Source organism: Poecile atricapillus, chromosome 2 (genome assembly GCF_030490865.1).
Source record: "Poecile atricapillus isolate bPoeAtr1 chromosome 2, bPoeAtr1.hap1, whole genome shotgun sequence".
Classification (NCBI taxonomy): domain Eukaryota; kingdom Metazoa; phylum Chordata; class Aves; order Passeriformes; family Paridae; genus Poecile; species Poecile atricapillus.
In genome coordinates, this window is record NC_081250.1 from 34,948,420 (window position 1) to 34,964,206 (window position 15,787).

At 40.3% G+C, this 15,787-nt stretch overlaps 1 protein-coding gene across 1 annotated transcript in view; it reads left to right on the forward strand.

The window, feature by feature from the left end:
- Positions 1 to 15,320: 15,320 nt before the first annotated feature.
- CHN2 (chimerin 2) overlaps positions 15,321 to 15,787 on the forward strand; it is a 156,819-nt gene continuing 156,352 nt past the window's right edge. Inside the window, exon 1 of the mRNA XM_058832799.1 lies at positions 15,321 to 15,511. Coding sequence (XP_058688782.1) covers positions 15,463 to 15,511 — 49 coding nt within the window. The 5' untranslated portion in view covers positions 15,321 to 15,462. The remainder of the gene's footprint in view (positions 15,512 to 15,787) is intronic.

The following is a 15,787-nucleotide window of genomic DNA, read 5'->3' on the forward strand; positions in this document are numbered from 1 at the left end:
GAAGGTGTATCTAAAATACTTCACTGTGGTTTGTCATTACTTAAGACATTTTTTGTTGTTTTTCAAAAATTTGGCTGTGTCATCATTAAGCCATCAGAAATTTGACCCCATTTCATTTAGCACAGCTGAGTTTTTTAATAAGGTTCATTGAGATGACTAAAGTAATAATATCCAGGATTCCACATCTCAGAGTGCAGATGAGTATCATAGAAGGATTAATTAAGTGACTTCTGGAAAAAAAAAGTGTCTTTTCTATTGTCATCAAGGAACATGGAAATGCTCTGAAGTTTCACTGTGTACCAAGTTACAGTTTTGACAAAATGATGAAATTCCTCCAGAAGAGTGTAAATCAAAATATTGTTAAGGTAGCAGGGAACAGACATTTGGCATAAATTCTATGCACAAGCCTTTGTAATTTCAAAGCTTTACACTCAAAGTTGGCTATTTTCACTGTTGGTTTTGTGATTATACAGAGGGGACAGGAAGACAGACCTGAGTGATATGTTTCATGATTACTTCTGCAAAGGTGAAGACAGTAAAAACTTGGCATCCAAAACTATTCTAACTTTACAGCAAATCTCAAGATATGACACAAGACGTGACAAGTCAAAGTTTTCCTCAGGAAGTAAATAAAAGCAGAGCTCTTGCAAGAAGCTTGTTTAAGGAACTTGAGATTTTCTGTATCTTTTACCTACAAATAACCAGCTCACTGGGGGTCCTTGGTTTTTCATATGAATGACAGACTATTAACTTTTAAAATGAAAGTTCTGTCTAGAGTGGATGTGACACAGTGAAAAATGGGAAGGCGTGCTGCATTGCCATCAGTCCACAGCTCTGACATAAATGCTGTTTTATTCACTTCCATCCACAATCCTAAATAATACAAGAGAGATAGAGCTTACAGAAACTAAATTTCTATATAATTAAATCTACAACTGTGGAATTTGATACTGTACTCAAAGCAAATTTATTTCATTTATTTTTCTGGGCAAAAGCAGAGTATGAAATTTCATCGTACATGTTTGTTCCTGCAAAAGTACTACCATAATTAAAGAAGGATCTTGTGGTTGTGACTAAAAGACAGCAGTGACAGAGGCTGTGTACAGCTGCTCTACAGCTTACAGAGGTTCTGGTTTGAGTCTGCAGAACGAGGATGATTTAGTCATAACATAAAGTAGACAGGACAATGTATTAAAATCCACCTGCAGAAATAATTCATAACTGTGCATTATACAAATGCAAACCCAGAGTGAGAAGCCATGTTTTATTTTCTCGAAAATGCATTTTGCACATTTTAATGAATACTGAAAGCATCAAGAAGCTCAAGGACACTGCACTGGGACTTGATCTAGGAGACATTTTTTTCTTTCCAATAGTGTAAACTAGAGAAGCTTAGAGTATTACTGATAGATAACTAATACATTTAGATGTCTGAACCCTCCTGTTTCAATTTATGCTCAATTATCAGAAGGCCAATATCATATCTGAACACATTCCAACTGCACTTAATGCAATTAACTGTGGTTTAGGAGAACAGAATTGTAAATCCAAGCATACCTAGCAGACAGAAAGTATAGATTAACCTCCGTTCAGGGGGAAAAAAAAGTGATAATTATTTCCTGCATAATATATTTTTCATGTAGGCCTCTTATTTTAACAGCTTTAACCAGAGTAATTCCATGTTATTCACATGCACATCAACTGTAGTGAATCAAGACTTGCAAATTAGAATTTTATTAGCCATAGCAAGGTTAACAAGTAATCTTTCAGTGTAATACTTCAGTGTCATTTACTCTTCCATTTTATCTGACCGAGGCTCCTGATATCCTCATGAGAGACAGAAATTATTCACCTCTAGTGGTAACTATCAACACATGTGGCCAACTGGTCTTGAATGAAGAAGCCACAGTGGCAAAAAAATCATTCACAAACACAACTGCACGGCTTTACATCCCCATCAGAAACCTGAAAGCCTTAAGCAATTAAATTATTGTATATTTCTGCAGCAAAATCTCCTGACTACTTTGAAGCTAAAGTCACAGTAATCAAAACTTTCCTCCCTCTAAGACAACTGATGATATTTGCTCTCATGTCTTAATCTGTTTGGGGGGAAAAAAAAAAAAAAAAAAAAAAAAAAAGGTCTTCATTTAAAAGTGCATTAACTGCTGCTTGTAGGGGCTGGAGCTATTTGTGTGGTATTTGTTATCAGCTTCCAAAACATATCCAATGTGATAGTGAGAGCTCCAGAGAAAATAGCTAAGCAATAATTAAATCAATATGCTTTCAAGATGTCAATACAGTTGTGTGTTTCTAGAGCATAGATCTGCCTTTGACTCCTGTGCAAAGCTCTAAATCTCTACTTTGAGCTTGAACCCACTTTACTTGAGAAGTCATTCTGGACAATGGAGGCTCTTTGACAGGAAAGAGTTTATCAGCCCACTGTTACTTTACAACTGTTCACTTTCTACAAAGTATCAGAATTTCTTTCTGAAAAATATTGCAGTAAAGAGAATAGATCAGCCAAGTAAACCAAATCCCTCGTTCTAATCAAGTGGACTATAATTTGTAAATCAGATCCTATTCTCTGAGCTTTGTAGCTGGAGCTTAATAAGATGGAAGCTTTAGAACATGCCATTTTTTGAAGCTTCAGGTAGGATCTTCATCTTCTGGTGGAATTCAGTTGCAGCAGAACAGAATCAGGTTCCCTCTGTAAAACAGATAGCTATTACCTGAATAATTACCAATGAAGAGCTCAATGGCTCTTTGAGATCCACAGGTGACACTGACAAAATCCTGATTTACTGTAAGGGAACCTAAGTCATTAAGACATCCAGATGCCTAAATTTAGGTGTCCTCATATTGTGGATCCCACTCACTACGGAGGGACTTGAATGGTTCACAGGAAGCCTTCTTGAGTCATTATTTTCCAAACTAGAGCATCCAAGGACCTAGAAGGTATTTCAAACCCCATTTAAGCCTGATAAAAACAAATACCACAAACTGTAGTTTCCATTTCCACGTTATTCCAAGATCTATTATTGCAAATAGAAAGAAAAACTGACACAATCTGAAAACTAACTGCAACTAGACATCAAAAGATTGTATCTTGTTTCAAGGTCATAAAGATATGCTGTGGCATAGTGAGCTTACAATACAAAAAGCAAAATTCCAAAGTTTAGGAGAGCTTACTATAGTTCTGAGAAAAAGTTAAATTCTAAATGGTTCATGAATTGCAGTGGAAAACTACTGTCTATGTAACTAAACACTAAAATAAACAATACTGAAAAAAATAATGTTGATTCTGGATTTTGATAAATCTATTTCTTACACAGTTTCATCTCTGCTAATTTGATCATTAGTTTTTATCTGATAAAAAACTGGCTTGATTGCTGGATCAAGTAAGTGCAATGAGTCCTGTTTCTTGACTCTGTCAATGGCATCAGTATGAGCTCTTTTGACTCTCCTTTGCTTAATTGTGGCTTAAAGCTGAGTTCACACGGTTTTATTCAGCAGGGTTCTGCCAAATTATTTTCCAAGAGTGTATCTACAACAAAAGGTTCATAATACTATGGGATCCCTCAGTCTCTCAGGTTGCAGACATTCCCCCACCTCACAGGACTTCTGGGACAGTTAGGCAGGTGTTACTGATACACAATTTCTCTTCCATTTGCAGCCGCATCTCCACTGCTGGCCTAGGAAGTTATAAAGCTTAATCACTCTCTGCTAGGGAGAGATCCATAGGGGATGTAGCTTCTTGGAAACTGGTCCAATTTATTTGATGTCATCATCCCTCAGGGAATGGCATTTACAACTGAGTTGAATGTTAATGATCAGCATTCCAGGTTCTAAAAATGGTGAAAGGTCTATGGAATAGCCTCTGTATTTCTTGGATGCAATGTCAAGGATAAATATTAATAGCTCTTCTATAAATATAATAATTTGACCTGCAAAAAAAAAAAAACCAAAAAAACAAAAACACTTCAAAGGGTATAAAAATCCTTCCTAGCATCTTACCAGACCATGCACAATAATGATTCCCTGTATAATGATGGTATTAAATTGTGTCTCAAATTCGTGTCAGTGAAAATTCATTTAGCGTTTTTCACTTACAGGCATCAAAGGAAAATGAGTTGAGACAGTCCCACTACTGGCTGTGACAGAAACATTTGTCTTCCAATGTCTGTAAACAAGAAAAAAGGAAATAAGAATTGATTGATAAAAATTTGACTGGAAAAGAGGTTAGCCAGTTACTAGTATGAAGAAACTACTATCACAAATCTAGCCTGAATAATGCACCATACTGGGAGAAAAGGGTTTCCATACAGCCCAAGGATGAAATCAAATGTCACAAAACTCAAGTTTTGACTGAAGCTTTTGTCAACTACTTTCTGATTCTAAAAGGAGTAGGTTAAGGTCTTTTTTTGAGAGGCAAAATATTGTAATATTCAATAAGCAACTAATGTTCTCTATTTCCAATACCCTGAGAACAGCAGTATGTTCAGCAGAGTTAATTTTAACATGTGGAAAGAACATTTAATTTTATCAGAAGGAAACAATGAAGAATCTAATTTATTCTCCATATGTGTGCATAACCCCCATTGATATTAATAAGGGTTAAGCAGCCTATGGAGAGGAAAATAGGACTCCAGATGAGGCAAAATGTTTTAAGAAAATTATGTGCATCTTTCTAATGACCACAAAAGTTTTTTCTTTTTCTGTATCAGTGTAGAGAAAAAAATGGCCTCATATCCAGCCAGTCATGAAATGTTTCTGACTTTCCCAAGGCTATGTGTGTGTGAGCAGTGGTACACACACAGAGACAGACACAGACACACACAGACACACACTCACAAATGTGCATATGGATGGTGGCTCACAGACACACAAGCACATCCTTCTCAGTTGTTTTTTTCCATGGCACAGGGTTGTTTGAAATTCCACTGCTCTTCCTACTGACTGATCTTCCCAGCTAGGGGTAAAATAAGGAGAATTTTGCTTAATGCATTATTTTTTTTAAAGTGAGTGTTTAAAGTATTGTCAGAGGTAGCCAACAGGGCCAATAAAGGCTGGTGAAAAAACACCTTTGCCCTATGCTATGTTTGACTGTAATTCCACAAACTTTGGTGAGTGTGGAGGGTTAATCTTGATTAACCGTGAGCAAATATCCTCTGTTTCCCATTGGCACTCCTGCAGTGGGACACACTTTGACTTAATCCTTACCACTTTTTGAAGCTCTGGGTAGGTGTACCAGTCACTTTCATTTTCTTTACAGAATGAACTGTGATATAAGAGATTGGTCTTTGGCAAGTCATTCCATCTAATTATTCATTCTTCTGAGGCATTTCCTTCTGAAGACATAAAAATACCTCGCTGTTTCTATGGTAGAGCTCTTTCTCTCAATTTTCTGAACTTTATTGAGAACACAGTGATCCTTATGCTCTTGTCCAAACCAACCACTGCTAAATGGAACCTCTGCAGACGCTGAAAGGGTTGTCCTTTTATTGGTGTTCACAGCAGAATTTTAACTGAATGTCATTCAACTTTCTTTTCACAGCATCCCCTGGGGAACTGCCTGGGCCTTGAAATCCTGCACTTCATGTTCTCTGTAGCCAAGAACTTGCAAAGCTGAACCAAATCATCCTCAACAATTTTACAGCCCTATTCTGCCCAGCTAAGCTTATGACATGTTAATGTTATTTACACACAGACACTTATTTTGACTCTTTTACATAGCTTTCATCCAATTTTATCTTTAATTTATTGTGCAATTTAAGAATAATGTCATTTGAAGTACTTGCCTCTGATAAAATTCCCTAGAATTTGCATTTCACATAATGTTTTTGCATGCTTCAAAATGTCAGAATAATAATGAGAGCAGGACTTAAAGGTTTTGCTTCCTTTTTACAACTATGGAATGAAAGACAGGTTGGGTGTAGGCACCTCTGTTTACTTTCCTTTTGAATCATAGACAATAGGATCTTCAGTCACTGATAAAAGCTCATTTGTACTTTGAATGTTTTCCTGTCCACTTAAACTGATTTTATATAACATGCAAAATGGCTATTCAATATTCAGTTAATTATGCACCAAATGGTATAAGGCAAAGAATTAGCTTAATCAAGCATTCTTTTTTCCTTAGGGAAAAAATAAAACCCAAACAAACCAATCCAGCCAGAAAAAAGCCCAAAACTAGATAAGAGCTATGACAGGTATTGCAGATAGACTCCTGGATTGACTATCAGGAGACATTCATTCTCTTCCTGGTGGGACTGTCTACTTCTGATGGTGATTTTAAACTGGAGATTTCATTTTGCCTTCATTTACTTTGTCAGCTTCCTCCATTGTCAGTCTTAGATAGTTACTTAGCAGATTTCTACCTATAGTACAGGCTATATCTATGTATCTATATAACTATATATATCAAAATATTTATGGTATATATATATTTAGAAGCTTTTCATTAAAAGATTTCCTCAGTTGTGCTTTTACCTTTGTAGGTACAGACCATATAAAAATAGATATATTTGTAGCAAAACACTTACTGAATAGAAATATTCTTTACAATCTACTCTTCAAAATGTTTCCTCAGCTGAGCTTTTATCTTTGAAGTACAAATATGCACCACCCCACCACCTCCCCCCCCTCAGATCACAAATAACAGAATACAGAAAATACAGATACAGAAATAGCAAATACAAATACAGAAAAATAAATATAGAAATTCTGCACTGGGACCAAGATCTGGCCTTCCCTTCAAAGTCAAGGCTGTCACATACTTAAATGGACCTGACACAGGAAATTAAAAGAGGCCAACAGCTCAAATTGTGATAGCTCCTGTCCCTATTGCTCACTCTCTCTACTCATCTATAATACTCTATAGCCTGCATACAAGATAACTTTTTTTGGCTCTTAATGAAAGACAAACTTGATCCTCTTTTCCTTACATATATTTGGTCTGGATCCTTGAAGCTACAGCAAAGCATGTAACTTCTCTGGCAGAAGATAAATGATTGGGAAAAGTTAACTAAAGAAGCAAGGTAATCCATGATGCCATATCTTGAAATGAAGCTGAACTTACTAAAATCTAGGTCTCGCCAGGATAGTGGTTCAATACCTAAGCTCTGCAGAACATGTTCTATATTCTCACTTCTCTCACCAGCTCCTTAGAGCTCAAAATCCCATTTCTAACCTTCTTCATGACTGAGAAATTATAAGAAGAGATTTGTTGGTAAACCTGTGGTTACCTTGTGACTGCTCTTGGTGGAATAGTACTAAGCAGGTACATGGGGGTTTTATTGCTTGAAAGGATGTATTTCATTTTTGAATGCAACAAAAACTCTCAGTTTTTGACTAGGAATATTTGCCTCTCCTGCTTTATTTCTCCTCTCTCTACTGCATAAAAATACATATTGACACTACCTTGTGGCATTACAATTTTTACTATGGTGTATTATAGTTTGAAAATACAATAATTTTTATGATATGTGGTAGCTTAAAGGGAAAAGCAGTATCCAGCAGGGAAATGAAGGGTGAAACACTGGCCTCTTTGAAGTCAGTGAGAAAAACTATTACTGTTGTCAGTAGAGGCAAGGTTTCAGTCCAAGCATTCAGGGAGAAACATGGAGCTGTATATTGATTTTTATCTCTTAGGCAAAACTGTAGAGGAAAGAAGAGAAATGCGTTCATCTGGAATCCAGGCTGGTTAATGTCAGTAGGCCTTTAGGAAATTGTGTTACATAGATGAATGGTATGTTGGTCCAATCAAACATCCAAAATCTCTACATTTGACCTATAAGTCTATAAACAAAGAATAGAGAACCCAACTGCAAAACCCATTATGGCCCGTAAGGTTTTTGTTTACATACGTAAAACAGAGCATCCAAATCTGAACATATTTAAGAATAAAGCAGCTAACCTTGAGGCTTCCTCAGCCTGTTAGTTGCAAAGTATATGCAATTACATTTAGACAGTGTTTTATAAAGGAGCAGTAAACATTTATAAATAAAACCCATATTAATATGGGAATTCTCCCCTAGTAGCTGCCCCTCTCTAATTTAAGGTATTTGTAGCTAATTAAGAGAATATGGTATTACAGTTAAATAGGGGAAATATTGAGATAAATAATTCATGAACATCTGAAGTAAATAACTTATAAATAGATACTTTGACTAATTTACTTTTGACAAATAAATGAGCAAAGCTTTGTTTTTGCAATAGTCTGATGAAGACAATTTTCAGTTCTGTAGCTGAAATAGAACTTATTTTGGCCAGCTGCTGGTTTAATTTCTAAAGGCTCATAGCACACAGCCTTGGTGACAAAACATACAGCTCTACCACTGTTTGCGAATTTAGAGTCTCTGAATACATTTTTGCATTGAACAGTTCTCCAAACTATCAGCCAAAATTTGTCAGTACCAAGAAATAGTGAGAATGCTGTAATAGCAAATAAATTTCTTAATTAAATCTTGGTAGGTTTGCATATAATTCACATACAAGGAAAAAATGACAGGAGAGTTAAAGGAGCTCTGTCCTGAACTCTACTCTTTCTTCCTTCTTAATGAAAGAGTAAAGCTGAGGCTTTGATATCACTGCTTTGTCATGGTAATTGTGAAGTTGTGAATTCAACATGATGATTTTACTGTGGATTGAAGAATGAAGAGGTGTTGAACTATAAGGAAAAGAATCTATTTAAATGTCAGTCTAGATAAAAGGCCGAAGGTTAATAAAAGCTATGCATTGTACATCATGGAGTTTCTTTTTAAGTGAGAAGTACTTGAAACAATTCTGTAGGAAGATCTCAGTTTATGCCCATTAGGCCCATATTTCATATTGAAATATTCATATTTGTCAATACATAGTAACATAAGAATTAAAATACTCAGAAAGGGAGACTGATTATTGTTGTTAAGTTCATCAAAATAGTTTCTAGCCTTGTTTTTATCACCTCTTCACCTACATCAAATTATTTGGTAATTCAATTGCTTCCAATAGCTATAAAGGGAAGTTGAAAATAGCTCTTATACAAACATGACCTTCACAGTAAATAGGGATCCATTCTGTTCAGAGTAAAGCAGTAAGAAACATGGAGAAAAGTCCTCTTTTACTGTATCTGTAGGACTTGTTTGATACTAGTTGCCTGCACCAACAAAAGGTTTCACTGTCCAAAATTATTAGTGTTTATAGCTCAGTAAAAAAACAATCAGACATATATTTAAATATTTAGTAGGTTTGTGTTCCACTTCTGGAAAAATTTAAAGAAACACTGTCATGTTCCAAAGTAAGAGTGTAATTGTGATGTAAAAGAGAACTATACTGCAAATAGTCAGAATTTTCAAATTCTGTTCTCTAAGGCAAAATATTTGAAACTTGATTATTGTTATTAAGAAAGGAAAAACACACTGAAGTTCAATCTCACCTGAACGGATTCTGTACAATTTATGCTTTGATAATAAAGTCTAATGATAGTTACATAGTTGACTAGTAATTTCAAAATCTTTATCAGCTGCTGATTACAGCTTAGAGCTCCACAATAAAAAACTTTGAAAACAACATAACAAGGAAATTTTCTACCCCAGCAAACACCCTATCTGAGATTTAATTAAAATAGGATGAGACAGGAAGAAAGAGAAAAGGACAAATAGGATGGATGTTCATAAATTAGTCATAGCAGCAGCTTTAGCACTCACAAATTATGACCAGCCCATTTGCTGTATGTTTTGGGGTTTTTCTTGCAGAGCTGATAAAATTCAATAGATGCCTCTAGTTTGTTCACCAATTGAAAGTGCACAGCTAAAAATTGCACCAGGCTTAGGGGTCTCAATCCTTCCTCTTTGGAGTATGAGGAAAAAAGTGAGAAATCACAGAGAGTCTTGAACTACACCACCACCTGCTGTTGCAATCATTATGACTCACATAATTTATTCATACTCAAATACAGTGTGCATCTGCTATTTATTGATATTTTGGTTTATTTTTCTTATTATAGCTTCTGCTTATATTGAATAAAGTTTCCAAGTACTGTGGAGAGTATATAAATATGGATTATATATTGCTTATAAAGGCCTTTCCTTTTCACGGCATCAAAGAATGAAAAATGCATTTCCTCCCTTTCCAGCTAAGCAATATAAACATCAAAGGAAGGATTAGCATTTTAGGTCTTTGCACTCTAAATCTTTGTGTCATATGTCTTGCTGTCTTGCACAGAACATTTATATTTCTATACCTATTACATAATCAGAGCAGTGTGCCAAACATCTCTACTTTCCTCTTATTTGCATAATTAATTAAATTCCAACATTTTTGCCAAGCTATCTACACTCATGCTGAAATAACAACCGCCACATTTCAATCTGAAATAAATCCATTACCTAGGATGCAAACTGCTGCTCTCCCTGCCAGGTGAAAGTTTATGGCACACAGCCCCTGCTCCTCTGCTGCACTAACCCAGCCATCAGATACTGCAGATTATGGCAGATTCCATAAACATAAAATTCCAGACGCCGTGACTGCAAAACCAGAAGGGCCTCGAGGATTGTGCTGCAGCCACCTACAGGGGCTTGGCTGCCAGAAGGCAACACAAACCTTGGCTGTCATATGGGATGGGGAGGGCTTGAGGCTGAAGAGACTCAAGATGTGCTGATTTCAAGCCAGATTTTTTTAGGAGGGTTCTTATGAAATGGTTCCTGTGTAATGGAAACTTCAACAGCTTAATGATAGCAATGTAAATGATTGCCTGCCTTGGATTAATTTCTTTCAGACAAAGTAATCCAGCCTGATACAGAGATCCATGTTACTGCAGACCCTATTTAGTGACCCTCTTTTTTTTTTTTTTTTTTTCCTCATCTATACTTGTGTTTTAAATCTCTTTTTCTGCAGCAGAAAGCATTCTGCCAAGTCAGTAAAATGAAAGAAATTCTATGCAGAGGTCTTTGCCTCCACTGTGAAAGTGCCTACTGTGCCTAAAGTTGAATGAGAGGAAACCAGGATGTTAAATATGTGGATACTTAATAATAAGCCATCTGGTCAATAGGGAAAAATCTGGCTTCTTGAATGAAAGCAGCACAGCTCTTCCTGCTTTCCTTTATTTATTATTTCTAGGTTTTCAATCAGCTGTACAGAAGGGTGACTTTCTGCTTGCTTTTATCACATGGGAACATTAACAACTATTTGTCAGCTAGGATTTGTCCTCACAGAGTCACTGCAAGATAGGTATGATAGTGATGACCATGCAGAAGGCAGGTGGTCCCTCTCATCTGTAAAGCCTTTGTTCTGAAATAAGGACACAAGCCAGTAAATACCAGTTGGCTGGGGAACCAAGGCCACTCCAGAGGTCACTCCACAGCACAAAAGCAGCAGAGAAGTGTCCTCAGCTGTCAAAGTCACTATGTTTTGCACTGATGGCTCTCCAAATGCACGTCCTCATGCTGCTTATGCTTACAATTTTACCAAAATGCATCCTTCCATCAGGGTTTGCATGACAATGAAATTATGCATGTCCCTACACAAAGAGGTTTGAAAATACACTGTGAAAGAACGTTTCTTTCAAATGTAATTTTACTTACTTTTGTGTTTGGTTCAACAGTTCTTGGGCTGCAAGACTTATTATTTGCTGTAATTCCATGGTGTTTACTCATTTTTGTTTATTGGAGAACTAAAAAAGTGTGAGCTATAGCTTGAACAGGAGTTTCACCATCCCAAAGTATGAGAGTGGATAATTAGGCTACAGAAATAATCTAATACATTCAAAGTTTGGAGGAACCTTTTAGGTACTTTCTGAGTTTTTGTGGGCTTTTTGTTGTTTGCTTTTTATTTTTATTTATTTAGTTTTTTTTAATCAAGTAGCAATGGGTTTGGGTTCCTTTAATATTCCAGCTATTACTTTGAGCTTCCCATATCTTTTAGTTTATGGAATACTATGGCCTCTTCCACAGTGAGTCAAATATTATTTCAAATATCATATTCCTAGCTGAGCTCTAGCATTAGGTAGGCACTCACTTCTTTGGAATTTTGCTATAGACTGAGGATTGGTTTGTTACAACTTTCTTCTTCAACAAACACTTTAATCTCTTAATAAAAAAAATTTAAAAAACTCAAAAAAACCAACCAACCAAATAAACAAACAAAAAAACAAAAAAAAAACAACTAGCCCCAAGCACTCAAAGTCTACCAGTAAAAGATACATTGAACCAGTCTAGAAGCAAGGAAATCTTCAAGGAATCTTCCCCAGGAATGAAAACCAGAAGAGCTTCCAGATTTTTCTCATGCTTAATACAAAGCATACAATTTTGTATTTTTCCTTTGCAACTCCCTGCTAATGTCAAATGTAGTGTTCTAAGGTCATAATATATAGGGAAATGTGATTTTTCTGAGTTCCTCAAAACAATTGGAAGCTGTGACTTCTCATCAAAGTGCAGATATCATGGAAGCAGGCACTAAATTTAGTTCTATAGGGAGGGTAAAGTAGAAGATTTTTATCAGAGTTATATGAAACTTTTGTGAAGATTTTTATCAGAGTTATATGAAGCTTTTCTATAAGCATACACTTATGGAATGACCAGGAATAATTTACATCAGAGTTTACCATTAAAAATTTGTTCTTGATACTAAGGATTTATATCATTAGCAATGGATACATCTGGACTCTGCCAAATTAGACTTGGGCAGAATCTGTTGACAGTTTCTGTAAAATAGAACTGGGCTTTGATTGCATTGTCTTTACTTTGCACTTTTTACACATAACAAGGCTACTTTTGTGTCATTTAAATTTGCTTCCCCTTTGATGTAGTAATTTCCCCTCTACTTTCATGGCTTTTATGTTCTCTGCTTGTAACAAGAAAAAAGGCCACCCTATCTTGAAATATGAGTTTCTTTAAATCTACTGTGCATTTCACTTAACTTTATTAATTTACCTTTCAGTAGAAACTGAGATTACACAACCTCATACCTGCTGTTACCACAAAAATTATCAACAATTGCCTGTTGATAATTTCAAAGGTACACACAGCCATATCCAGACATGTTCATACTCACAGGTTTTGGATAGAAAATACTCCATTTTCAATTACTGGAATATATGAAGTAATCATTCTTTCAATAAATTGCTGTCTTGATTTATCCAGATATATGGGTGGAAAGATAATTTAGAATTAGTTAAGAAAATTCTTTTCTGTCTGCCAAGTGTCAGCAGAATGAGGGCATTTTCTCTTTTTCAGCTTATTTGCCCTTGTCCCTGCAAATTCTAACAGTGTTGTTAACACCACCATATTTCACCAATCATAAGCGACACAATCCCAAGAGTTGCTGGGGAGACACGAGGGCAAGGGAGTGCTAGATTATGGAGGGGAAAATGAAGACATAGCAGACTACAAGAAGGCAAACATTGGAAAGAAATATTTCAGAAGGAGCAGAAGAAACGACCACGTAGGATCCAAGCGAATCCCATCTGACTGTTTGAAACATCCCACACACTGCAAGTAACATTTTACTACGACAGTCTTGGTGTTTACTGTACTACTGCAGTATTTTCCTACACCCCAGGTATCAGCTTAGTTTTATGACCTATCTGCCATTCTCATTTTTCCCTTAACATCCCGTCTTCAAAATGCGTGACACGAAATATTTGGCCAAAGACCAAAAAGCAGTGACACGCCTGTCCTGGTTTTATGTCCGCACGCGGCAATTTACAGATTAATAGGAGCTAGTGCTGAAGCCTGGTTTAAAGCTCTCTCCTTCTCGGAGCCGTCATTACAAAATAAAACCCGGAGAAGCCAGCTGGCCTTGGCAGCGTTGGCAGCGCTGCCGCAGGAGCCCCGCGGGGGAAGCGGGACCCGGCACCGCTGCCGCCGCCGCCTCCGCCGCTAGAGGGGACTCGGGACCTGCTTTCCCGAGGAAAAAACGGGAACCGGCTGCAGGTTCTAGGGAGCCCGGGCTGCATTTTGGCTGGGCGAGGAAAGGGAAGCGGCTGGGCGCGGGTTTCGGAGCGGGCAGGCGGTTTGCACGCTGGTTTGGGACGCGGAGTAGCTGGGTGGGTAAGGCTTGGATTGCCAAAGAAACTTTAATGCGCTTCCTCTCTTCCAAAGTAACTTTGTGTTAGAGACTCCCTGTTACGAAACATGGAAGGCTTTCATAAATCAGCGTCATGGCAAATAGGTTTTAAGCTTCTTACAGATCCCGTGCCAGCAAGACTGTGTGCCATGCCACTCGGGCGCCCGCCTTCCTGTAGCCTTGCCATCCTCGTTTTATGAAGTGAGATGGAACCTTTGGCTGGCGGTAAAACACTGAAAAAGGGAGCGAGAAGGGCAGTGAACAGGAGGGAGCCTCCAAGTGATGCTTTCTCGGCTCTTCTTTCCCTCTTGCACACTAATGCGGACCCGGCTGGTCGGTCAGACCCTCCATGCCCCCCGCCCCCGTTGGATGCTGGCAGCCGCTCCCCGTGTCTCCCAGAGCCCCCGGGCCGGGAGCGCTGCGGGGGGAGGTGGGAGGGAGAACCCAAACTGCGGCCAGGCCGGGGGCCCGCACTCGCTGTGCACCTGGCAGGTCAAAACCTCGTGTTGGTGTCGGCCTGTTTTTGGGAGAATAACTCATGTCAGAAAAGAGAGAGGAAGGAAAAAAAAAAAAAATCAAAAAAAAGGAAAAAGGGAAAGTGGGAGATTGGAGATTGCCCGAAGAGATGGAGAGAGAACCCCGCGGGAGCGGAGGGCAGCCCGCGGGGTCAGGAGACGGACAAAGGGCGGCGAGGCCGAGGGGCGCAGCCCTGCCCCAGCCGGGGGTCCCCGGCGGGCGGCGGGGCGCAGCCGAGCGCGGAGCCCACACTGCGGCACCACCGAGGGGGCTCCGGCCGGGGCGCTCAACAGGCGCTGCCGCCGGGACGGGGCCGGCACATGGCAGGAGCCGCGCTCGCTGCCAGCCCCGTGCCGGGCGGCGGCCGGGAAGGGGCTGCCGCGCCGCCGGGGCTCGCCAGAGCGGGACCCACCCTGCCCGCTCAGCCGGGGCCGGCAGCCCGGCCGGCAGCGCCGCCGCTTCCTTTGTGTGCGTGAGGGGAGCTGCGGCGGGTTCCCCCGGCGGGCTGTCAGCGCTGCCCGCGAGGAGGCGGGGAAGGGAAGGGACGGGAAGGGAAGGGAGGAGGCGAGGGGAGGCGAGGGAAGGCGCTGGCAGGGCGGCTCTCGCGTCCCCGTCACAAGGTAAGCCCTGCTCCCCAGGGCGGAGAGAGGCGCTGGAAGCGCCGCGGGGCCCTTTGCCTGACCTGCCGAGCGGCTTCGCCCAGCCCCGGAGAGCGGCGGGCAGCGCCTCGGCGGGTCGCCGCCGCCTCCTGCTCCCCGGCGGTGCGGGGAGCCGAGCGCGGGCTGCGGCGGCGGCTCGGCGCGGCGCGGCTCCGGCACTTTGCGATGGGCTGGCGGCAGCGGCGGCCGGACAGCAGCGGGGGCCGACGCGGGGCTCGCAGCTAAGGGGCGAGGAGGAGGGACGATGGCCGCATCCAGTAACTCCAGTTTGTCCGGCTCGTCGGTTTCCTCCGGTAAGTTTCTCCAGCGAGCGCCGCATTTCTCCCCTCCCTCCATTTTAGCAGGAGCTACCTGTCTGCAGAGCGCCTCGCCGTCCCGCTCGCCCCGACCGCGCGGCAGGCGCTCCCCGAGCCCCGGGCGGGCGCTCCCCCGGGCGGCGATGCCCCTGCCGGGGTCCGCTGTCCCTCAGGCGGCACCGAAGGGGGAAGCCGGGACGAGGGGAGCGCGGCGGGGCCCGGTTCGCCTCCCCGCCGCCCTGCCGTGCCTTTGTGTGGGGTGAGGGAGAGGGG